The sequence below is a fragment of the Bufo gargarizans genome, chromosome 4 (assembly GCF_014858855.1).
Source record: "Bufo gargarizans isolate SCDJY-AF-19 chromosome 4, ASM1485885v1, whole genome shotgun sequence".
Lineage (NCBI taxonomy): Eukaryota > Metazoa > Chordata > Amphibia > Anura > Bufonidae > Bufo > Bufo gargarizans.
The window spans coordinates 407,530,120-407,556,952 of NC_058083.1; the positions used below are offsets into that span (position 1 = coordinate 407,530,120).

Genomic DNA, 26,833 nt, shown 5'->3' on the forward strand with positions numbered 1-26,833 from the left:
TCACAAAAGAACATTCCAAACCAACTGCTTAAAGAAAAACTCCCGCAAATAATTTTATTCTCTGACCTGCTAGAAAGGTACTGTCACGGACGTACCGAGACATACTGACGTTCCCGCGACAGGTGGCAGATCTGTGAGACTGGCAACACGTGTTTTCCTTTTGGATCAAATTCCACACATTCTTTCCCCAGGTGTGGCTATTGTGGTCATTTCTCCCACTATGCTATGCGGTTTATACCTTCTGTTGGACTTGTGGTTAGCTTGTGTTTGGTTCTCGGCTGTTCCTGGTGCTACCAAAGCTTCATTGAAGATACTTGTTTCCTTTCCCTTTTGTATTTTGTTTAGATATATGTGTGTGTGTTGCCTTTCCCTGTTGTTTGTCATTAGGCCTAAATGGAGACTCCTGTTCATCCTTCCCTTTGGAGGAACAGGTAGACTCAGTCCTGACATCAGTTCCAGGGTCCTATAGGGTGAGATAGGATTCTAGGTATCCGGTGTATGAGCTTGCCTAACTTTGAGGCCTGTTCATACAGGTAGTCTGTCAGGACAGGAGTTAGGGTTTTCTCTAGGAGGTGTCCATCTTCCTTCCCTAGTTTCCAGGCCTTATTTTGGTATCCCCTTTCCCTCCTATGCTCAGTGTGGTGGTTTCCTCCCACACACAAGCGTGACAGGTACATGATGTAATCTGTAGTGATTGTAATCTTCTTACCAGTGTCTGTATTTGTGACTTATAACCTCCCTTCTGATCTTAAGCCATGTCATGTGACCAGCAATCAAACTTTCCAAATCACACTCCCTGTCCTGTGCCAGTTGGAGATCAGAGAGTTGGTCACATGACACAGCTAAAAATTAGAAGGGAGGTTATAACTCACAAATACAGTCACTGATGAGAAGATTAATTTCACTACATATTACATCATGTTCCTTTCTAGCAGGTCAGAGACTAAACATTTTTGCAGGAGTTCTACTTTAAAGTGATTTTCCAGTACTTTTATTTCGGTGGCGTATTGTCAGGTTAGGCCATCAATATCTGATCAGCAGGACCCAGGGGTCCAAAACTCCACACCCCCCACCAATCAGAAGTTCTGCAGTGGCTCTACGCCAGAAGCAGGCTACGGAACTGTAGAGTGAACCGAGCTGGTCATTACAGTGCTGCAGTAAGCGGCTCCGTCCACTACACAATGGACAGAACTGTGAAGTTCCAGAACTAGTACAGAACAGCGGATCGGTGAGTGTACAGGGTGTCAGACCCCCGCTGGTATTGATGGCCTGAGGATATAAAAGTATGGAAAAACCCCAATAAGGTAAATTGTGAAAATACCTTCATGTCCATGACTTTGGTACACGTTTGGCACTATTCCACACCATACAAAAGTTTACAAAATGCAGGTTGTGTTCTTTGATCTAATTCACATGCAGCAGAAAAGGATCTACAGCATGCTATATTACCTGCAGATTTTGCATGTTAAATCATTGTCAGGCAAGATTTGCAGAGGTGATGATGTTCGTACTGCATAGGATTTGGGATTCCAGCTCAGTCCTACATTTATAGACAGTAATAAGATCACTTTGTTTCACTGTGTTTCAGGTTTCTGTTTAAGCACAGTGCTGCGTCACACAAATATCCCTGCTATGCAGATGAGAGATACAGGCTTGCATTTGCTGATTACGCGGTTACCTATCCAGATCAACCTGCAAACTCATGCTTTGTAGTCTTTAGGTAAGTTAGTATACCTTAATAAAGGGTGATGTTATCTATTGATAGGGGCATTCATTAGACCCATCTAGGAGCTGATAATCCTACAGATAATCCTTCCTTCACCAGGCATTGTGCTTGGTAGGGTTGATCCTGCTAATTAAAACAATACCTGTCTAGTGAAAATTGGTTGTGGAATTCCCAAGAAAAAAATGCTTTCACTTTTTATTCAAAAAGGGCACGTTCTGTAAGCAAATGGGGGCTTCAGGGGCATGGCCACCACTAGAAAGCTGAGAAAGTGAGGGACATAATGGGGTCGGGACCAGAACCCTCTTTTGTATAAAGACTAAGGGATAGACTTATCAAAACTGGTGTAAAAGAAAACCGGCTCAGTAACCCATCGCAACAAATCAGATTCAACCTTTCATTTTTCAGGGCTTCTTTGGAAAATGAAAGGTGGAATCTGATTGGTTGCTGTGAACAACTAACCAGTTTTCCTTTACGCCTTTTTTGATAAATCGTGAAGACAGGTTTCATTTTAATCAGCAGAATCTTCCCTACCAGACAGAATGCTTGGCTTCATAGGGTTGATTTTGCTGACGGGTACTCTTTAAGGGCATTGATAGCATAGACTAGGTTATGCCATTGACATTAATTTAGTGAGTTTTCAACTGCTGGGATCATTTGAGCAAAGTAGCAGATGCCTCAGAAAAGCACTGAGGAGCTGGCCTTCTGGTGGCTCCACGTGCCTTTGGCCAACGATTGACAAATCAGATTGACTATATATCTCCATAGCACTTTGATAACTGAATTACCAAAGCAGACATCACCAGTTAATACAATATTCAGTGGATATATGCCGTTATTAGGTCCTCCAGATGTTATAAACTATATAAGGGCATAAATTTAAAGGGGCACCTCAGAATAAAATCTCATTCAGCTAAATATTAATCTTCTCTTTTTAACTAAATCCTTCAAATTGTTTAGGGAAGTTTTCCACGTTCCTGAAGATATGCTTGTAGTTCCCAAGATGTATACAAACCTTCAAGCCTGTGCCCTTCACGTCATTAATAATGATACATTGGAGGAAATTCCTCGGGTGTGTAACAGAGTAGCACCATTTATATACACCAAAAATACGGTGAGTGACAAGTAACCAACCATGCATTAAACTGTTATGACTGGAAACTGTATCATGGAGACAATCAGTTATATATTAAAGGGGTTGTCTCACCAGAAAGTGCCATTTATCCTGTAGAGAAAGTTAATACAAGGCACTTACTAATGTACTGTGATTATCCATATTGCCTCCTTTGCTGGCTGGATTTATTTTTCCATCGCATTATATACTGTTTGTTTCCATGGTTACGCCCACCCTGCAATCCAGCAGTGGTGGTTGTGTTTGCACACTGTAGGAAAAAGCGCTTGCCTCTCTGGTGGCCGGGAGCGCACATAGGCTAGTGTTTTTCCTATAGCCTGCAAGCACAACCACCACTGATTGCAGAGTGGTCTGTAACCATGGAAACGAGCAGTGTATAAGCTGATGGAAAAATGAATCCAGCAAAGGAGGCAATATGGACAATCACAATACATTAGTAAGTGCCTTGTATTAACTTCCTCTACATAAATGTTATTTGCTGAAGGCAGACAACCCCTTTAAGCTTGATGTTACAGTTTTAAAATTGTAACTGGAAATTCAGATCCATCTAAATGTCTGGTGATAAGACTCACATTTTATAAGTTTATATTAGCAAAAAAGTGTTTACTAGGCACATTTATGCCCTCTAGACTTACAGAGTTGGGCTTCTAACCCCTATTGTGACCCTTTTTGGTACTTATTGTTTCTAAGTGTACTGAGTAAAATGTTATATTGTACATGATTTGCAATATTCCCCATCACTGCCATTCAGTCTCTGTCTGCATACAATATAACAGCCTGTAATTTGTACTTTGGCAATCGACAATTCAGACATTCTTATAGGAATACATTTTTTTTAAATCTAGTGCAAGAGAAAATGGTAGAAGTTGTTCAGATTCCAGCTCCTTTATCAGAGGTTCTTTTGGTGACATGATCATTTTCTCCCATTAGTGTCCATAGCACAGCAGCAGTAGTGACCGAAACAGGAATTCATAGCACCTGAAAGCTATTATTGTGTGTAGACTGATAGATGGACACTCTTAAGGGCCCTTTACACGGGCCAACAATTGAACAGATCAATACTAATAACGCTTGTTAGTGATGATCTTGTGGTCTAAATGCACTGCGGATTACCTGAAGAACGAGCAAAATGCTCGTTCATCAGGTAATTGTTTCTTATGTGCAGCACAAAAGATAATCGCTTCCCACGATTTGCTGCCGGGAAACAATGAGATAGTATAGGGAAGAACGATGGCATTAGCCATCGCTCCTTCCCATACTCTGGAGGAGACATGTAAATTCACAGGACTACTCCGCTAGCGATCAGCAGATTGTCGGGAAGGAACTCTTCCTTCCCGACAATCTGCTAGATTGTCATCCCGTGTAAAGGGGCGATAACTCCTGTCCCAGATTTTACTATTGATGGCCGTTGCTTTCTTATAGACAGTGGTCTGACACTCCACAACCCCACCTATCAGTTGTTTTGTGGTAACTCTTGCTCTGGAAGAAGGATCAGCTGCGTTGAACTTCAATGCTCAAACCCTGTGTTCTCCCGGGAGACAGTTTTTCAGAGCTTTCTCCTCTCTTCTCGGTGAAAGCACATACAGTGGTCCCTCAAGTTACAATATTAATTGGTTTCGGGACGACCATTGTAAGTTAAAACCATTGTAACTTGAGTCCATACCTGTATGGAAAACCAGTAATTGGTTCCAAAGCCCAAAATTTTATCCCAAGATAATAGAAAATGAAAATTTAAGAAAAATAAACACATGACTAAGACATATAAAGCAAGTACATACCATACATGTAACAGTCATAAATAGATGCTGGAAGGCTGGAAGCTGTAAATCACTTATGATGAGGGCAGGACATTTTTCAGGGTCCAGTATAGCGCACTGTGTACCAGGAAAATATCATGGAACCAACCTCACCTGACGTCCAAAGGAGGGGCTCTTCCTGACACAGACAGAGGACAGTACAGGACAATTAATACAGCACTGTACTGTAAAGAGGAGCTACTAGACAATACTAGAGAAACAATCATGCTGATTGGTTGGATCTGAGTCTGAGGCATTGTATGTTGAGTCTAGTTTCAATTTTCTAGTTAAAAAAATTGTATCCTGAGGCTGTTGTATTGAGGGACATTGTACATGTTTGGCCGAGCCAAGCATTTATGTGTATGGGGGGAACCGGGAGAAATAGCTGTTGGCCAAACAACCCGAAGTATTACCTTTAGAAGTCTTAGACTAATATTATTATTTAAGCACTTCATACAAGATTATGTATAATCATATTTTATTTTATCACATTTTAGAAGGGGTATACATTTCTAGCTGAAGCACATGCTGGTGAATTTTCCGTGGCATGTGGAAAATGGAGACTTAGACTCATTGGAGCCTGTAATCCTTTACCGGCAATTTCACGTGACACTGTAAATAATGCCTTCTCTATGAAAGAAATCAGAGATTATTATATACCCAATAAGAAAGAAATTATATTTAGGTAAGTGCACCTATGAATCCAATTAGTTTGTAGCTCCCTAAAGTTATTGTCTATAATACTAATCTAAAAACTAAAATGATAAGATGGTATTCTTCTTGGCCATGTGCATCCACCAGGTCAGTAAGAAAGGAAGTAAGAAAGAAATTTTTTATACTAAATGACGTCAAGCAGAGATTTTATTGAAAATGATAAAAAAATGTACATTGCGCAAAAAATAACATGTATTTGATTAAACTGTACCCTTTAAGTATTTTAAAAGGGTTGTCCACCTTTTATTAAGTGATGGCCTGTCCACAGGATAGACCATCAATAGTTGATCAAAGGGTGTCCGACACCCGCCCATCCCTGCAGCTCAGACAGCTCTGTCTACTTTGTAGAGGACTGAGCTTGCCACTGCACGGCTGCTCACATTGAGGAAAGTGGTAGCAGCACTGTAGTGATGAGCTCAGTCCACTACAAGGCTGACAGAGCTACCAGCTTCTGGTGCTGAATAGCTGATCACCGAGGGTGCGTTGTGACGGATCCCCACCTTGAGCTAGTGATGTTGAGTTTGTCCACTTCAATAAAAGGTGGACAACCCCTTTAATTTGCTGTTCATTTGAGTGATGGACTAAAATGACAGCGCTGCTTACTGCATATACTACACTGTATCATCACATCTTGTTTGTTTTTAATTCAAGTGTAAAAATAATATTTTCTGTTGACCTCTCCAAGAAAAGCTGAAATATCACTCCACATATGATCATTAGAGATGAGCGAAGTTTAGAAAAATTCAATTCAGCAACTTCACCCAGAAATTCGATTAGTTCTGAATTAATTCATCACAAATTTCTATAAATCAGGTATACCTTAAGGCACTCTGCCTTAGGGTAGGAGCACACGAAGCGGTCGTGCTGCAAGAGGGTTGAGGTCATGCCTCAGTGAAAAACCGCGCAGCCAATTAGCTTGCAGCTGCTTTTCATTTAATAATGAACACTGTATAGTTGGTCTTCATTGTTAATGGCCACGTGGCACATTTAATGAACCTTTAAACAGAGGCTGTTGCTGGTATGGAGTTTGGCTGGTTAGGTGGGGGCGCAATATGCAAACTATTGCTGTTCTGGCCTGCAATCTCCTGCAGGTTATTTGACAGTAAATGTGGAATATTAATCAGCTCTGGCATACTAACTTCTCCCACCCCAGCTCTCGCCTGTCCTACAGGTGGGAGCCCTTCTTCTGCCATCTGCTTTTCCTCCTTTCCACATAATCTTTTATCAATGACAATTTGTCATCAGGAACATCCAGCTCCTCCTCTCTCTGCATCTTGCTGACCTTTCTAGGACATGGAGAGTTTGAAGGATGATTTGGAAGAAGTAAAGCCAGCAAAAGATGAGGATGGTCATCATTAAGACCTGGCCCCTCTAAGGGGTGCAGACTGGGTGGTATTGGTTGGCACGCTGGAAGTGGAATAATAAAGGTTCCTTTTTTTGCTATTGAATTACATATCTTAGTAGGAATAAATAAATAAACCTGACGCAGAATAATTCTCCCTGCACTTGCCATCTCCAATATTCTTCTATTAATCATTTTCAGTAACACTTTCCCTAGCACATGAGCTGTTGCCAAACCTTTCCCTATGCTCAGCTTACCGGACAATGGCAGAGACCACACGGGATGAGGATTTTATACGGCTGTGATATCACAGGGGATGTTTATCTGCAGATTGGCTGGCTGCACGACATTATGGGTGATATTGTGTTCCTCCGCAATGATAGTTTGAGTTTAATGTCCAGGGGAGAGAGACATCCCGATTGGCTAGCGGATGGCAGAGGCGGCGCTTCCCTCCCTGTAAAGGCCAGACACACAAGAAGCTCTAGTTAGCATCTCCTTAACCCCTGAGGACTCCGTGTATTCGGCAAAACATGTCAGGGGAGTTTGTTACATGCTTTTAATTAGCAGAAAGCACTTAGATGTTAGGATTGGCGGGACGCACTGCAGACGCCCTGGCAATTCCGATCCAAGTACAGTTGCCGGGTTTACTACACAGGTAGGAATATATGAATGAGAACTGAGTAGTTGGTTTGGAGACTGGCTAGTGGCAATCAGCCCTTCTGATGAATGCAACAAAGAAAGCTAACTGTAAATTATACTTAGGCTAAATTTAAGCCTCTGATAGAGATAGAAATTTACAATAGTAGCTGGAGCCACAGTAGTGACTAGTGAAGCAGTGAAATAAAGGGACTCTCAAATATAAGAAAAACTGTTGAGACAGTAGAGATGGTATGAGAAGGAATACCCTCATTGAGTCATAATAACAGTCTCTAACCTAATAGCTCTAAGTAGCTAGTCAAAAAATAAAGAGAACATAAGAGAATAAAGAGAACATTGCATAAGTGCAATCTGTATTTTTTTAATATCACAAAGGGCACTTTTTCTTTTCTTTATTAGAATTCTTTTGAGTTTTAGCAAATATAATAATAAAAGCTATATTTTATATGTAAATAGGCTAAAAACAGGATCATTATAGCACTGCGCCATTGGAATAAATTAGGATTACATTGAGGCACAGATCTGGAGAATGATACAAATTTTTATTTTTTTGCTGCACTACAAGTTCCTAATAGCACAGTTGCTCATAATTTTTAATTAGAAGCAGTTTGGAACAACCATGATTCTTCCTAGAACTGGCTGCCCACTAAACTAAGTAATTGAGGGAGAAGGGTCTTAGTAAGAGATGGGACCAAGAACCCAATGATCACTTTGAATGAGCTACAAAGATCCTGTATGCAGATGGGAGAAGCCTCCAGGAGGTCAACCATCACTGCAGCACTCCACCAATCTGGGCTTTATGGCAGAGTAGCCAGAAAGAAGCCTCTTTATAGTAAAAGCCCATCTGGAGTTTTTATAAAAACACCTAAAGGACTCTGAGACAATGAGAAACAAATTTAGCTAGTCTAGTTCTAAGTGTCATGTCTGCAGGAAACCAGGCACTGCACGGTCAAGTACGATGGTGGCAGCATCATTCTGTGGGGTTGTTTTTCAGCAGCTGAAACAGAGACTGGTCAGGGTTGAGGGAAAGCTGAATGGAGCAAAGTACAGAGATATTTTTAATGAAAACCTGATCCAGACTGCTCTGAATCTCAGACTGGGCCAAAGATTCACCTTCCAACAAGACAATGACCCTAAGCATATAGCCAAGACAGCACAACAGTGGTTTGGAGACAACTCTATCAACGTCCTTGTGTGGCCAACCCAGAGCCCTGACTTGAACCCAATCGAACATCTCTGGAGAGACTTGAAAATGGCTGTCCACTACCGATCACCATCGAACGTGACATAGCCTGAGATAATCCGCACAGAAGAATGGCAGAAAATCCCCAAATCCAGGTGTGCATCATACCCAAGAAGACTGGAAGCTATAATTACTGCCAAAAGGGCTTCAACTAAGTACAGAGTAAAGTACAGAGTCTGAATACTTTTGTCAATGCAAGATTTTAGTTTTTTTCCTTTTTAATACATTTGCAAATATTGTAATATAATAAAATAAGAAAGTGAAAATATTAAAATATTCATTCTAAAAAGTTTTCAACCTCTGTCAGACTATCTACAGGCAGAAAATAAGCCAGTGACTTATTCATCCGTTTCTTTATAGTAACATAAATCTCTTGTCAGAATCTGTCAGCAGTCTTTCTGCTTGTGAAGCATTGTGACATGATGATCTCTTGGTTCTGCTCTTCTGACAAAGGTACACCATAAAATCAGCAATAGAGCACGTCGCAACCATTCAAGTGCAAACCTCCAAGTCAGATGTATTCATCAAGATACAGATCCTTGATAATGATGAAGAAGTTGTAAGTGCTACTGGTAAAGGTCAAGCACTTATACCTGCGTTTTGCTTCATGCCGAATGAAAGACCTTTAAGCGCTCACTGTGAGTATTTTTGCACCGCATCTTGTAATGTACAATATTTTACATATTTAATAGCTATGTGTAGGGTCTTCACATGCCAAATACAATTAGTAGGGGAAAAAATTCTAAATTATCTCTAAATATTCAATGTTACATTTGACTGATTGGACTTATAGTCAGGACAACAAAGCAGAGTGTAAACTAGGTGTCTTAAGCCAGAGTAAGCTGAGAATGATAGGGAATAGCGAAGACTTCACTATGTCCAGACAGACACACTTTATGGGACTCTGAGACATCATTGCTGAGTTACGCACCGATTGGCATCTCACGCTGAAGTCAGTCATTGATTGCAGTGATGCATGTGACCTTGTCCATGCAGAAAGTTTACAGGAGAAGTCTAGTGAAGAAAGCCCGGAAGCCATGAAACCTGAATGAGGTGGCTGGAAGCAGGTAATTGTAGCTGTACATTAGGGTGTTTCATATTGTAATGGAAAAAAATAAAATGCAACATTTTTGCAGGCTAGCAAAGTGGTGAGGGCGCTCACTGCATTCACTCATCAAACATGTACAGTAGGGCGTTTCATTTTTCCAAAGATGTGATTTTCATATGACTTTGCGCACTCCCTAAGTCTCAGTGATGTAAAAGATATATATATGCCAAATTTCATGAAGATTGGATAATATTTAGAGGTTGCACACTTTGATCAGTTTTGAAAAAGTAGGCAAAAAATAAGATTTTTCAATGTTAATTACTTTTATTGGGAAAACTAGAAATCACAAAGTTAGGCCTCGTGCACACGGCCATTGTTCACTTCAATGGGGCCGCAAAAGATGCGGACAGCACTCTGCAATAAAAATATAACCTGTCCTATTCTTCTCCGCGTTTTGCAGACAAGAATAGGCAGTTATATTAATGGCTGTCCGTGCCGTTCTGCTAATTTCGGAGCGCACGGACGCCATCTGTGTTTTGCGGATCTGCGATTTGCGGACCGCAAAACACACAACGGTCGTGTACATGAGGTCTTAAAATAATATAAAGCTAGATACTAAGATTAATAGGTAGTATGATAGGCAAAACGTGTTATATTAATCCAGTTTGAACTATGCAATCCCTTCTTTTGTTAGCTTGGTGACAACTTTTCTGTGATGCTCGACTACCCTCAACAAGAATTGTTTTTGTTGTTCGTTCCTGACCGATTAGTTAAACTTTTTTATCAGAGCAATTCCTCTTTCTGCGGTGTCATTGACCACCTTAAGAGCGTTCACATGGCTTCTTAGAGAATCACTGCAGTATTCTGTCATGTCGTGGATCCCAAACTATTCAAAGAACGTCTTTGTTTTATTAGTAACGTAATGGCTCAGGTCTTTTCCTTCAAAAACTAGTTTTTTACCCTCTAATCGTTTAATTTCCTTTTTCTTTGCAGGGTTGGTTTCTAAATTTTTTGTCATATTTTCCTTAAAGGGAACCTGTCACCGGGATTTTGTGTATAGAGCTGAGGACATGGGTTGCTATATGGCCGCTAGCACATCCGCAATACCCAGTCACCATAGCTCTGTGTGCTTTTATTGTGTAAAAAAAATGATTTGATGCATATGCAAATTAATGTGAGATGAGTCCTGTACGTGACTCATCTCAGGGACAGAACTCATCTCAGGTTAATTTGCATATGTATCAAATAGTTTTTTTTACACAATAAAAGCACACAGAGCTATGGTGAATGGGTATTGCGGATATGCTAGCGGCCATCTAGCAACCCATGTCCTCAGCTCTATACACAAAATCCCGGTGACAGGTTCCCTTTAACAACCTGTGTAATGCGTTCGTCAAAAAAAGCCAATCCTACGTTTGTTTCTGACAGATACCAAAGGTGTCTCTTAGCAACTGTGAGAGCACTTTTTTTACATCTGCATCTGGGTAAGTGCTCAGAAGCTGTAGCATATCCAAATCATTCTTTGGAGCCTATCGACTTGCAATTGCCTTGTGCAAAAAGCAAACATATATGAGGCTGACAAAATGTGCAACCCGTTTCATTCCTTTCAGTTCTCGTTGAGGAATATTCAACTGTTTAGCGAAGAGGACAATTTTAAGTGCATATATTGCCTTTGTCATCCACCTTGCTTGATGCAGAGCCCCTGGGATCCTGAAACTGAGGTTGTTTTTAGACCAACCTCCTAGGTACAGAGAGTAGTAATAATTACTACAAGAGTAGTAATAAGTGATCAATGTGTGCAACCCCTAAATAATATCCAATCTTCTTGAAATTTGGCATATATATCTTTTACATCACTGAGACTCGGGGCGTAAGCAAAGTCATATGAAAATCACATCTTTGGAAAAATGAAACACCCTACTGTACGTGAGTGAATCCAGTGAGTGCCCTCACCACTTTGCTAGCCTTCATTGTACAGTTTTGGGCTGGATTATACTATCACATTTTAGAATAGGGAGAGCGTCCGGTAGCACATGTTCTCAGTGTTGCTGGGCAGGGGACTTGAAGCATTAACCCAGAGAGGCTGTATCAATGCTGGATGCAGGTCAGAGCTTAGTCAGGCTCTTTAACCTCTGACCTGTCACCAAGAACTATGCCTGTCCATCCTCTGCTGCCGATTAGCAGAAGTGTGGTCACGAGCAGAGGCCTGACTGCGTATTGGCCATTACACCATCTAACTGTTCCCTACCACAGCCATCTATAGGATGATGAATTGGTGACTGGAACTCCCATGGAGCTAAAGTTTATCACCCAGCTTGACCTTTTGGGAAACAATTCATAAAAAAAGAAAGAAAGAAAAAGAGTAAAAATAAATTAAATAATAAAAAAAAACTTTTCCCCATCCATGTCCTGTCTGTCATGTGTCAAGTCATGTCTATCTCACCATTGTGGCCCTCGGTTGAATACTGCGGTCATGTGCTGCAGTGTAAACAATGACCAGTGGGAAATCACGAAAACATCAGTGCAGGAAATGATTTCAAAAAGAGAAAAAACTAACAACTAAGTGAGGTGTGGATTACTTTCATATGTGCGTTTTGACTTATTTTTATCATGATGTATGTACTTACTATTTACTTATGTAATTTACTATTTAATAGCAAGCAAAAGCCAGGTGTTGATAAGTGGAACAAAGAAAGGAAGAATTAGTTCAGGTGGAAGCCAGAAAAATAAGACCTTCTCAAGACCTGGGAGCATTGCTGAAACTCAATGTTCTGCAGAGAATGAAACCGCAGAAGATAAAGTGTCGTCTCCACAGCCGGTAATAGTATTTCCCTAGATACTGATTAATGATCAACCTCTAGTGGTTTTGAAATGATACGTGTATCATACATGGTGGCAGTGAATACAGAATGAATTGTAAAAGCACCTAGCTGACTTCTGTCATTACTTGGACATACTTTACATCCCTGTACAAAACTGACTCCAGATCTTACTACTTCCAGCTCTATTGCCTTTCCATCTGTAACAAAAAACTGTTTTTTTGCTATGGCTTATACTAATGGTGTATCACCCCATGTACGAATGTCCTGCTGTCATATTTTTAAAAGGGTTTTCTAGGACTTAAAGGGGTTGTCTCTCTTCAACAAATGACACTTATCATGTAGACAAAAATAAAGGGGTGTTCCCATCTTGTGAATCGGTTGTAATCAGGGGAGTAGCTATAGGGGGTGCAGAGGTAGCAGTCGCTACCGGGCCCAGGAGCCTGAGGGGGCCCAAAGACCCTTGTGCTGCATAAAAAAACACCAGCATTATAGAAAGTGCATGCTGGTCAAGTTACACCTCTGGCTGGTGGGAAGGGGTTAGGTCAAGAATTTGGCATGGGGGGGTGCCGTTTCAATTTTTGCCTTGGACGGCACAAAGGTTTGTGTATCCCGACCCTTGGCCACAAAGCACTGAGGGAAGGGGGGTCGAAGCTGAACTCTTGAACTAGGGCCCATGAGCTTTTAGCTACTCCCCTGGTTGTAATTATATCCGAAATAGCATAAATAATAACTTAATAAATACATTTTCCATCGTCAATCCTTTTTCAGATATCTGGACTTCTAGTCTATGGTTATGGCCACCACTGCAATACAGAAGCAGTGGCCACGATTGCACAGTTTCCATCACCTTTGCTGTTTTCCATGGGTGGCCGGGACCTCAGGAGTGCATACGCCAGAGCTTTCTGTCCGGCCACCTCTACTCAGCCGCATATATGTCTATGGAAGGCTTCAGGGCATGTGAATCCTTTCCATAGAGAAAGTTAGAGATCTGCCTGCCACACCATCCTCTACTGATCAAAAAGCACGTACTGTAGCTGCCGAGGTCTTATTTAGGGTCTCGCAGTCAGTTGTCTCTATAGGCAGTTTTACACGCTCAGATCTAACAGCCGATTGTCTGGGAGCGTTCCCTCCCTACAGTCGGCTGCTTGTTCAAAGAAGGAGACCGCAGCGATTTCCTTCACAGTATGTGGACGTGGCATCGCTATTGCGATCGCTGGTCCTCATACAGCTGCACTGTTTATACAGCACAATGTGCTGTTCAGAAATGATGATTGGTGGTGCCTGCACTAATGACAAAATTGAACGTTTCGCTCGTTCATGGGGTGATCGGCAGCATATTTAGATGGGCAGATTGTCGGGAACGAGCATTCTCTGGAACGTTCGTTCCTGATAATCTCCCCGAATATCAGGCTGTGTAAATCCACCTTAACAATATAACAAAACAATAACAAATACAGGTGCACTCTGCAGTCTCACTAAACCCTCAAACTGATTTTAAAATTGAGAGATTAGTCAACATGTCCTACGGTGTAGAACATGTCTAAGCCCGGGCACCACGTCAAGGTTTCTCAAGTAGCCCGAGACCTAACACTCTCCTATCTGAGCCGTGTGGGCGATACCAGGAGCCAGTGGGCACATCACAGGAGCATGAGGCCGACTCACAAACAGCTCACCAGTTACCTCCAGCATGTAACCATGCTTGCAATGGGAGGAGGGAGGAGTCTGCGAGTCCCACTCAAGACTGACTGATATGGCCCAGGCCTCACAGGTGCACCTAAATGTGGCCTGTAGATGGAAAACAGGCACATTTAAATTGGAGTTTATACACCTCCAGGAATCTATATATACAAACTAAAAAGACAGGGTGGCATTAGCAGGAGGTGCTCAAACCCACCTTAAACTTCTGTCATCTGTATGTATGTATATATATATATATATATATATATATATATATATATATATATATATATATATATATAAAACCGTGTTTAGTTTAGAGACCGCTCACTCTCGGTCTCAGCACCACCTCTGCAGAGCAGAACAGAGTCTAAAGGTGGAAATGGAGAAGAAGCCGGTCGGCACAACTCACATACCCTAATAGCCCCCTACATGTTGATTATTCAGACACGGAAGTCCAGCGCTCCCTTGTCAAACTGCAGCTCAGTGGTGCAACGCCTCCAATCAAACAGTCATAGATTCCAAAAATAGGAGAAGATAATAAGGCGGCACTACTGCAGTGCCGCCTTATTATCTTCTCCTATTTTTGAAAGTCTAAATGTGGATTTACACTAGTGTTGTGCGCAAATATTCGTTTTACGAATTTTTATTGCGAATATCGGCACTTCGAGAATTTGTGAATATTTAGAATATAGTGCTATATATTCGTAATGACGAATATTATTATTATTTTATTTTATTTTTTTAACACAGTACACATCAGGTGATCATCCCTCCCTTCTTCTAGCTTGTGAGCCAATGAGAGGGCTCTGTCACAGCTTAGCAACATCCCTAGCAACCAATAGAAAAGTTGCCTACCCCTTACTATATAAGAACCTCCCCAGCAGCCATTTTCTAAAGTTTATTGCAGTTATGAAAGAGACAGCAGTGTCATTGCTGTGCTCTGTGCTTTGTTGTATTACATTAGACAGTTAACTTATATATATAATTTAGATAGTTAGGGGGAGATAGTCAGTGTAGGTTAGATTGATCTATAGCAGGGCTGGCCAACCTGCGGCTCTCCAGCTGTTGTAAAACTACAATTCCCATCATGCCCTGCTGTAAGCTGATAGATGTAGGCTGCCTGGGCATGCTGGGGGTTGTAGTTTTGCAACAGCTGGAGAGCCGCAGGTTGGCCATCCCTGATCTATAGTGTAGCTGGTAGGTTCTGCTGCCCATACATACATGCTACAGACATAGTGCTGTGATGTCACAAGTTGCACGTATTGCAAAAAAAATATGCGCATCATTAATTGCCAAAAATTCACAAGCGCAAATATATTGGAGCACTCTATCTGCATATAAAGCTATTCTAATGTTCTGCCGTGTCAACCATTTTCTCCAGTCTCAGGAAACTTATTCCAGCCTGAAAAATGTAGCAACAGTGACCTACGCCTGTATTTCGCGCGCATTACGCAAATATTACATTGCCGATTTTCGCAATCAAGAATATAATCTCGAATTCGCGAATATTCTACAAAATATTTGCGAAATATCGCGAATTCGAATATGGCCCCTGCCATCATCACTAATTTACACACCCAATATTCGTCTCGATTATTGGAAATGAATGTTCCTGCGAACGCTCGTTCCCGACAATCTGTTATCTAAAGGTGTTGCTCATTCATTTGGAGAAACTGTCTTTTGTGCTTGCAAGTAAATTATTGTTTATGGACAGCAAGAAAGCCTCCTTCCCAACAGTCGGCTTCTCCTCACCTCGCCTAAATCCACCTTGACACATAACACTGTAAGAGAGGGATTGTGGCAGCCATGCTTACCAACGTTGGTTGTTGCGATCATAGGAGAAGTGCAGGCACTGGAAAACAGCTGCTAGAGGAGGGATAGGAGTATCCCTTTAATACATGACAAGAACGGTGGGGGGTGAAACTCCCGGCGCCTTAGCTGATCAGCTATTTGAAGAGACTGGGGTACTCTTCCTTGGCCAGTGACGTCATATCTGTCGGGCATAGGATATGTCATCAATATTTAAATCCAGGAACACCCTTATAAATCTTGTGTGCTTCTCTCAGTCATTCATCTGTAAACTTCCCTGAAGAAGATGTCTCTGCGATCCAAACGTTGACAGGGTGGCCGAATCAACAGTTGTCCTGAGAGCTAAGATGCTCCTGGTTTTTCATGAACCAGGGAACCATTATAACGCCCAATCATAGAGACAGGGCTATAGTTAAGCATATTTGCAAAGAAAAATGCAGGCATATTAATCCTGTAAGGAGGCGTTCTAGTTTGGTACCTAATGACCTGGTGAATTGTAACTTCTGCATTTGAAAAGCTTTACCTTACTTGATTTTTTTTTTTTTTTTTTTTTGTGTTGCCGCATTTTGCAGGACGAGTGGCAGTTTTCATTGGTGCAATTTGACCTTTGGATAGTTTTTTTGTGAAATGACCAAAACTAGCAATTTTGGCATCTTTTATTTTTTTATTCTGTTCACCATAAGGTTTAACAAATGTAATAGTTTTATTGTAGTCATTACAGATGTGGCAATACAATCTATGTATCTTTTGGGGTGTTTTTTTCACTTGATTTGTTTAATTATTTTTCCAAACACTTTTTTATAACTAAAAAAAAATAAAAAATCTATATCCCACTAGGAAACCTAAACATGCAATCTTCTGATTGCTCATATACTGTATACTGGAATACTGTTGTAATGCAATGTGATAACTGTAACTGTAATAACTGCAATTATTGTAATAACTGACAAAATGCATATTTGCTCCTGACAAAAGTAGCGCTGAATAGACATCTGTACATGGCAGGCCTATGGGCCATGGCAATCTCTTGAAACCATATGATTGCTTCACTTGTGCCACCACTCTCTCTAACCACATAGATGCTGGGATCACCATTGATCATGGCATCTTAGTTACCTCCAATCCAAGCAGCGATAGCAGTGTGGCAGCTGTATAGTGCAGCTGGCACTTGTAAGTAATGTCATGGGTTACACTAACAACTTGCTTGCAGCTCCGAATATAAATGGCTTTTTGCAAAAAGGGGTTTCAAATTTTAATTAACAAATTGTCAGGAAATTATCCAGCCAGACTCCTGTACATGGTGTGGTGGGATGGTTGCTATGCTGACCAGCCCAGCTCCAGGTGGTCTACCTATCAATGAGTCAGGACACCAGAGCTAAGCAGGAGATTTAAGTCAGACTCTTTCTGTCTTTGTCTGTGACTGTGTATAGTGTCCTTGCTCTGTTTGTGCCTTTGTGCATGGTGCCTGAACTCATGACCTGCTCATAAACCCTTTGGCCCCTTTCACACGGGTGAGAATTCTGCGTGGGTGCAATGCGTGAGGTGAACACATTGCACCCGCACTGAATCTGGACCCATTCACTACAATGAGGCTGTGTACATGAGCTGTGATTTTCACACATCACTTGTGCGTTGCTTGAAAATCGCAGCAAGCTCTATATTGTGCGTTTTTCACGTAACGCAGGCCCCATAGACGTGTATGGGGCCGCGTGAAAATCAAGTGCGGGTGCGGTGCGATTTTCACGCATGGTTGCAAGGAGACGATCAGGATGGGAACACGATCTTTATTATTTTCCCTTATAACATGGTTATAAGGGAAAATAATAGCATTCTTAATACAGAATGCTTAGTAAAATGTCCATTGAGAGGTTAAAAATAATAAACTAATTTAACTCACCCTATCCACTTGGTCACATAGCAGATCTCCTCTTCTTTCTACTTTCTTCAGGACCTGGCTAAAGGACCTGTGGTGACATCACTGCGCTCATTTACATTTATCCCCTCAATGGACATTTTACTGAGCATTCTGTATTAAGAATGCTATTATTTTCCCTTACAACCATGTTATAAGGGAAAATAATAAAATCTACAGAACACCTAACCCAAACCCGAACTTCTGTGAAGAAGTCCGGGTTTGGGTCTGGGTACCAAACATGCCAATTTTTCTCACGCGCATGCAAAACGCATTAAAACGCTTTAAAGTCACACGGAAGAATCACACATTTTCCCGCAACGCACCCGCATCTTGTCCGGCCCTCACACACGACACCCGTTTGAAAGAGGCCTTTGTGTTTATTAACCTTGGCTTGTTTTTTGGATTAACCTCTGATTGGTTGATTTGGCTTCTACTGATTCCACCGGTTTTATGACTGTGGCTTTTTTCTGGATTAACCCCTCATGCATTGTTTTGGCACTGTGTCTCCTGGTTTTGACCCTGCTTGACTACTACTGTTGCACTCCAGTCATTTTGGTAGGGTTGCTTCTAGTGAACTGGCCCAGTTTCGGCTACATTACTCCACAGAAATAACCTGGGTCTCTAGCAGCCAAGTACATCCAGCCGTGCGATGAGCTCTGGGAAAGAACCTAGCAGTAAAGTTAGCCAGGGTGGTCAAGGAAGACCGGTAACAGTTTCTGATTTTGCTGGCTGTGGTCCCTGATGTTGACCATAGTATTTCCTTACAATAACAACTAAATATTTGGCAATCTGTAAGTACCAGTCACAGCATTTATATACTTATCTTGAGTCAGTATATAAGAAAGAATAGAAAAACAATAAAACACGTAGTTGTTGTCCTGCAAACCAAATGTATGAAGATTAAATGCTAGTGTATACATAGGTTTGTTTTTGCCCAACTGGGTATGCAGCAGGCCATAAACCTCTGTCAGCTTCCATTTAAAATTAGAGGCACACAGAGGTACATTAGAGGTCTCATGCACATCTATAGGTGCCCTGTTGTAGCTCTTTATAAAACCTAACACTAACCCAATGAGTGTTATAGAGTAGAAAGCTCTAGTGTGTGTGTGTGTGTGTGTGTGTTGCAGGTTAAGCAGCACATCACCCTTGGCTTACAGCTCCATAAAGCATTTATAAATGTGAAACAATGGTCCTAGCAACAAATGCTCTTTAAAGCAGAACTCCCCAAGTATTTAGCATGAAAGCCATAATTAAACATATAAAGCTGACCATAGTAAAAAAAATGTTTTGTGGTATAGTTCTTTGTCTAACGGCACTGTGCTGATTGTAGTGTGAACTACTGTTCTTTTACGTGGCACTTAGGTGGATTTAACATTTGGGTTCAATTGGATCAAGTCCCTGTTAGTTGTACAGCCATTTGCTTCACTAGGAGTGCTGTTTACTGTATACAGTTGTTCATGTTTTTGACCCAGGTTGGCAAGTTTATTTTTAAGATATTTCTGTTAACATTAATGGACTGTAAGAATATACACAATCATATACACATCATAAAACCCAACTTACATTTAGTAGGTAAACAAGAAGTAGGGGACAGATGAAAAAGAGTCTGCAATGCACTTGGAAAGTCTTCAAACCCTTTCACTTTTCTCCCATCAATCTGCATTCAATACCCCATAATGAGAGAGGGAAAACAAAAGATAACATTTTTTGCAATGCAAATGTATTAAAAAGGAGGAACTAAAATTTCTCAGGGACATCAGTATTCAGACCCTTTGCCATGACACATGAAATTTAGATCTTTTAGATGTTTTTGTGTCATAATTTCAGTCTATATGTGGTAAATTCAGTGGATAGGACATTATTTGGAAAGACACACCATGGTCTATGTAAGGTCTCACAACTGACAATGCTTATCAGAGCAAAAACAAAGCCACATATAGGAAAGAATTGCCTGTAGAGCTCAGAAACAGGATTGTGTGGGGGTACAGATCTGGAGAATGGTACAAAAAAATCTGATGCACTGAAAGTTCCCAAGAGTACAGTAGCCTTTATAATTTGTAGATTCAAGAAATTTGAAACAACCAGAACTCTTTCTAGAGCTGGCTGCCCCATCAAACTAATCAGGAGAGAAAGGCCTTGGTAAGAGAGGTGATCAAGAACCCAATAGTCACTCTTGGTGAGCTCCAAAGATCCTGTGTGCAGATGGGAGAAGATTCTAGAAGGTCAACCATCACTTCAGCAGTCCACCAATCTGGACTTTAGGGCAGAGAGGCCATCAAGAAACCTTTTTTCAGTAATTACACATGAAACCCCGTCTGGAGTTTGGTTTAAAAAAAAGTACCTAAAGGACTCTCAGACTGTGAGAAACAAGATTATATGATCTGATGAAACCAAGATTCAAAGTCAAAGTCTACTTTATTGTCAATACTTCAGAATGTACAAGACATATAGGGAATCAAAATTTCATGTCTCACTCAAACCCATGGTGTAGCCAATATACATTAGAAATTTACAAACACAAAACATAAAATATGATATATCTACCTTAAATGAGATACCTAAAATAAATATAAAAAATAACCTAAACCCGGATTAAATCTGAGTATAATTATCCTAATATATATGCCTAACCAATTCATAATGATAATAACAAAGTCCAGTATAAATAGAGGAAATATTCAAATCCTAAATTAATTTAAAGGATGGCAAGCAGCTAGAGAGTTGAGCATTCTCACAGCCTTTTTTATGCTTATTATTGATTTCCTAGAACACTGCTGGCAAAACACTTCTTATGCACGAATCCTTTAGGAAAATAAATTTGAGCCTTGAATTGATCTAATATGAATCCGCAAAGAGACATCACTTGATAGGAATGGTTGTTTTTGTCTTTAATGAACATGATGATTTTCTTATTTAATGTGTTTCATAGGAAATCTATAAGAAAATGGCCCTAATGGTTTGACTTCATTGTCTGATCTTTCACTGTGAATATTAATTAAACAAATAAAAAACTGTTTTTAAATTATCTAATTATGTGAAGAAAAATAATTTTTATTTAGAAACCAGATCCAAAGCACTAGGGTGACTGGAAACTCGTGAAAGTAATGAGAAAGTCAAATATGGAATAAATGACAGTTCAACAGCAATTTCTATATTATAGGATAAAAGTGATAGTGGGAATGAAACAAAAGGGTCCAAGAAGCCTTTTTATGTGAAAAGTGTTACAGAGAAAATACAGTATCTAGTAAATGTATAATCTCTAATAAAGATCATTAATAATATTCTCGTGTTCAGTCACTACGAAGACCTCAACAGAACTCATATGGACGCCATTATAAGTTAACCCATTACCAGGCCAAAATACATTTTTGGATTTTCATTTTTTTCTTTCAACCTTCCAAGAGCCATACATTTTTAATATTTTCTATTAGCGTAGTCATACAAGGGCACACTTTTTGCAGGACAAGCTGTTTTTTTTTTATTGTCGCTTTTTAAAGAGAGCAGAGCTCCAGCTCTCAATGCAGACTTTTGCTCTGCAGCCAGGGTAAGAGATAGTTCCAGTTCCAAGTGTTAACCCTTTGATTGCCACAGTCTGTGACCACAGCATGACTAAAGGGTATTTCTCCTCTGATTCTAAGGAACCCAGGACTGTAATTTCAGTAATCCTGCTGTTAAGGCACAGATCATAATGTATTACTATACGGCAGTATGTTAATACATTGTAAGTATAAAATAATTTTGTTTAATAGTAATTCCTTAAACAGTTTTTTTGTGTGTGCATTGCCACATTCTGACCCCCATAACTTTTTTTTATAGTTATATCTACAGAGCTGTATGAGGACTAATTTTATGGCAGGCCGATCTGTGGTTTTTAATGATAGTTGATGCCATTTTGGAGTGTGTATGTCTTTTTGATCACTGTTTAATTTAAGTTTGGGAAATGAAGAGACAAAGACAGTAAATTATAATTTTTTTTCCTGTTATGGTGTTCGCCGTATGGGATAAATGTGTATATATTTTATTAGTATGGGTGTTTTGGGACACAGCAGTGCAAATTATCTTAATTTTTTTATATTTTTTTTATTATGGGGTAAGGGGGGTGATTAGAATTTTTATATACTTTTTTATACTTAAAATTATTTTTTTTTTGCTTTTTATTTCACTTTATTATTTATTAAGTCTACTGTAAGAAGGAACAAGGAGCCGTCATTGACGGAAGATACGTGTCACCGAGGTTCCTGGCCTTGGTGAGGTAAGAACCGGATTTTTTTCCTTCAGCTGTTAGTATGGCTGTAAAGCCAATCCGGGCTGGTTCTTATTGGGAGCAGCCAAAGAGCAGGGTGGGTGGCTGTTCCCCACGGTTCCAGGCCGGGTTTTGGCTGGGATATAAAAACCCAGCCAGCAAGTTCAGCTGGGGTGGATTATCCGCAATGGCAGAGAAGCTGTGGAGCTGTGAGAGCCGTGTGCTGGGGGAAACAGGCCTCTAAAGCCTACTGTGGACTGTGGGTGGAAATCTACTGACCAGGTGAAGGTTTTGTGCACTATGAACTTTGTGTGGTGTGAACAAGCACCAAAACTGAACATCGTTAGTTTTTTCTTGTTTTTCCTATTGTGTGAATAAAACACTGAATTTTGATTTACAGTCGTAGCCAAAAGTTTTGAGAATGACACAAATATTAGTTTTCACAAAGTTTGCTGCTAAACTGCTTTTAGATCTTTGTTTCAGTTGTTTCTGTGATGTAGTGAAATATAATTACACGCACTTCATACGTTTCAAAGGCTTTTATCGACAATTACATGACATTTATGCGAAGAGTCAGTATTTGCAGTGTTGGCCCTTCTTTTTCAGGACCTCTGCAATTCGACTGGGCATGCTCTCAATCAACTTCTGGGCCAATTCCTGACTGATAGCAACCCATTCTTTCATAATCACTTCTTGGAGTTTGTCAGAATTAGTGGGTTTTTGTTTGTCCACCCACCTCTTGAGGATTGACCACAAGTTCTCAAGGGATTAAGATCTGGGGAGTTTCCAGGCCATGGACCCAAAATGTCAGCGTTTTGGTCCCCGAGCCACTTAGTTATCACTTTTGCCTTATGGCAAACAATCGGAAAGAGGCTTCATCGGAGAATATGACTTTGCCCCAGTCCTCAGCAGTCCATTCACCATATTTTCTGCAGAAGATCAATCTGTCCCTGATGGGTTTTTTTGGAGAGAAGTGGCTTCTTTGCTGCCCTTCTTGACACCAGACCATCTTCCAAATGTCTTCGCCTCACTGTGCTTGCAGATGCGCTCACACCTGCCTGCTGCCATTCCTGAGCAAGCTCTGCACTGGTGGCACTTCGATCCCGCAGCTGAATCCTCTTTAGGAGACGATCCTGGCGCTTGCTGGACTATTTTGGACGCCCTGAAGCCTTCTTAACAAGAATTTTAACCTCTTTCCTTGAAGTTCTTGATGATCCTATAAATTGTTGATTGAGGTGCAATCTTAGTAGCCACAATATCCTTGCCTGTGAAGCCATTTTTATGCAACCCAATGATGGCTGCACACGTTTCTTTGCAGGTCACCATGGTTAACAATGGAAGGATCAGGTCAAGTCTGCCATTTTAACCCAGTCAGCCTGACATAATGATCTCCAGCCTTGTGCTCGTCAACATTCTCACCTGAGTTAACAAGACGATTACTGAAATGACCTCAACAGGTCCTTTAATGACAGCAATGAAATGCAGTGGAAAGATTTTTTGGGGATTAAGTTAATTTTAATGGCAAAGAAGGACTATGCAATTCATCTGATCACTCTTCATAACATTCTGGAGTATATGCAAATTGCTATTATAAAAACTTAAGCAGCAACTTTTCCAATTTCCAATATTTATGTAATTCTCAAAACTTTTGGCCACGACTGTACATCCTTGTTTTTGCCTCTATACTGCATCCGCTTACCCTGCCTACCAGAGCGAATCCCCACACTACCTAGAGAACATTCATATAGAAACACAAAAGGCTTCCATGAGTGGAACCATAAATAGGTAAAATAAAGTAAAATCACATTATTCACTCAACTTCCTAAGGCTCGAGGCTACCACAGCATATGGACAGCTCCCTTGTCTCGAAGCGGGGGGACCGTTTGGGTCCCGGGAGTGCAGTGCTCCTATGGATAAGCTGATGACAGACATTAGCTGCAGGATCCATATTTAAAGACCCAGCATGCGCCACACATATACAGTGCATGTTGGGAAGGAGTAAAAAAAAAAAGTCAAACATCACTTTTTCTATACTTGCGATACAAAAATGTATATACAGATGTAGCATGGTTAGCACTCAAACTCTTAACTCAAATTTCTCAAATCATCATGTTTCTTGAAACAAAGGCCATTGAAAAGCAATTGAAGGTGTTTTGATATAATATATCGGGCGGGTCCTTTTTTGATTAAAAATTGAAGGTGTTTGCTTAGTTTAGATAACACATCTCAGAAATCTCAGAAAGCATGAGTGTTAACTTTACTACATCGGTATCTTACAAAATTATTTATTTGTACACTCAAATAGCACCAAAAAATACAATTTATCTTGGATAAAACTAGGCTTTAAACAGCCATGTCAATGAAAAAACAAAAAAAATAAATGGCTGCTTAAACATGGAGGAGCAAAAACTTAAAAACAAATAGCTGGTCATTAAGGCGTTAATGGCACCATTTAATGTAGCATATTTTGCACTAGAAAGTGGAAAAAAATATTTGTAGGGTAAAACTGAACAAAATGCTATTCTGGCATGGTTTTCAGTGTGCACTAAAAATGACATGATAACCTTATTCTGTGGTTCAGTACAATTACACCAACTTTGGTTTGGGGGCTCCGATAGGATGACAGAGATCTCTGTCCATCTGTCTAGCTATTCAGATGCCATCAGTATTACACAATTGCACCCACTTTTTATGGTTTGGTCTCAGCTTGTGAGTCCTCCCCATACCTCACATGGTTATGATTGAAATATATGTCATGCATTAAGGGGTTAATAGTGTGTTTTATTATTACTTATGCTATTATTGCCAATTACTACATTTTATATTCAAAATAGTTATGAAAATATTTTTCATTAAATCACTATATTATTGTCAAAAGTACATTTATTCAATTGATTCTTACATCTAATGCCCCACTAAAGTCTAAACCAACAAGCCAACTACAAGATCTAGCAGAGCTGATTTATCTGTTTATTTATAGTGATGAGCAGCATAGGCAATATTTGTTTTCGTGATATTTCGCGAATTTCTGTACTAATATTCGCTATACATTCGCAAATTCTAGAATTCATGATCTTCAGTCATTATTTTATTGATTGCGAAAATCGCCAATGTAATATGCACGTATTGCGTGCGCAATACAGGCGTGGCTCACTTTTGCTACATTTTTCAAGCTGCTAGAAGTTTCCTGAGGCTGGAGAAAATGGTTGGCAGCAACTTTCGTGACTGTGAGGAAGAACTCCTGATCACTGTAAGTAATTTTACATTATAGCACTGGGACATGCGGCAAAAATCTAATAAAATAGGGATTCAAAAAAACTCAAGACGGAAGACAAAGACACTAATCCCTATCACAGCACAGTAATTCCTATCACAGCACACTAATCACTATCACAGCACAGTAATTCCTATCATAGCACACTAATCCCTATCACAGCACAGTAAAACAGACAGCAAATATCTTTTTTTTCAAAGATGAAAGACAAAGACACTAATCCCTATCACAGCACAGTAATTCCTATCACACTACCTAACACCCTGCACTGGAACCTATCAGCTAAACTATGTCACTATCTAACCTACACTGACTATATGAGCTAACTAACTATTTAATGTAATTGATTAAGGATCCAGATGACTCAGCAAAGCACAGAGCACAGCAAACACACACTGCTCTCTCTCTCTCAGAACTGCAAAAAGCAGCAGAAAATGGCTGCTGGGAGTTTCCTATATTGTAAGGGGTAGGCAACTTTCCTATTGGTTGCTAGGGATGTTGCTAAGCTCAGAAAAAGATATTGCAGCCTTCTCATTGGCCCACAAGCAAGAAGGGAGGTTACTGATGAAAATAAAATCTAGAATATTTGCGATTACGAAGATATAGCTCTATATCCTAGATTTTCACGAAGTCTCGAAGTGCCTATATTCGCGATAAAAATTTGCGATTAGAATATTTGCCATCAACGCTATTTATTTAGCGCAGCATAAAATAAGTTGGTTAATAGATTTGCCTGCATTAACAAATGTATTGGTGCAATGTGAATATTAATGAAATGAATGGTATGGTGATAAGTTGTGCCATATGAAAATTTTAGCTCTGCTTCATTTGTAACTTGCCAAGAGCATATCTGCCCCTTCAGATATGATATGATTGTAATTTTGAATATTATAAAATCAGATTTATCTATAAAATGTTTCTTAATATTAACCTCTAGACAGGTAGATACAGTAAATGACTGTTCCTATGTAAGCATGAAAGTTGTCATAGAGTTAGAACATAGCAGCTTATGAAATAAGAATGGACTCCATTTGCTTTATCAGTGACCTCTCTGTTTCTGTGCAGGCACATAAATACATTGTACAAGCAACTGTGCTGTATAGAAGTTGGGAGCTTACTGAAAGTCAAGCAGCCTTTGTTCAAATGCTAAAAGAGCAGGAAAAGCAGGAAATGAAAGGTAATGTAACATCATTATTTCTATTTTCATTATTTTTTAAGGATAACCTACCACTTTAAAATGGGACCTCCACAGCAGCCCATGCCCTTAACTTTGACCTTCACAGCAGCTTGCCCCTTTAACAGTGAGTTTCACAGCACCCCACTCCCTTGACAGTGACCTCCTCAGGGGCCCACCCCCTTAACAGTGACCTCACAGTACCCTGCTGCCTTAGCAATGACTTCCACAGCAGTTGCCCCTTTAATAGTGGCCCCTGTC

General features: G+C 40.2%; 1 protein-coding gene across 4 annotated transcripts in view; it reads left to right on the top strand.

Annotated features, from left to right (window-relative positions):
* ADGB (androglobin) overlaps nucleotides 1-26,833 on the top strand; it is a 281,668-nt gene that overhangs the window by 213,007 nt on the left and 41,828 nt on the right. For all 4 annotated transcript variants that reach the window (XM_044290689.1, XM_044290690.1, XM_044290691.1 and 1 more), the window contains exons 24-29: nucleotides 1,589-1,720; nucleotides 2,684-2,837; nucleotides 5,149-5,336; nucleotides 9,061-9,245; nucleotides 12,313-12,473; nucleotides 26,464-26,575. In XM_044290689.1, the coding sequence (XP_044146624.1) occupies nucleotides 1,589-1,720; nucleotides 2,684-2,837; nucleotides 5,149-5,336; nucleotides 9,061-9,245; nucleotides 12,313-12,473; nucleotides 26,464-26,575 (932 nt within the window). The remainder of the gene's footprint in view (nucleotides 1-1,588; nucleotides 1,721-2,683; nucleotides 2,838-5,148; nucleotides 5,337-9,060; nucleotides 9,246-12,312; nucleotides 12,474-26,463; nucleotides 26,576-26,833) is intronic.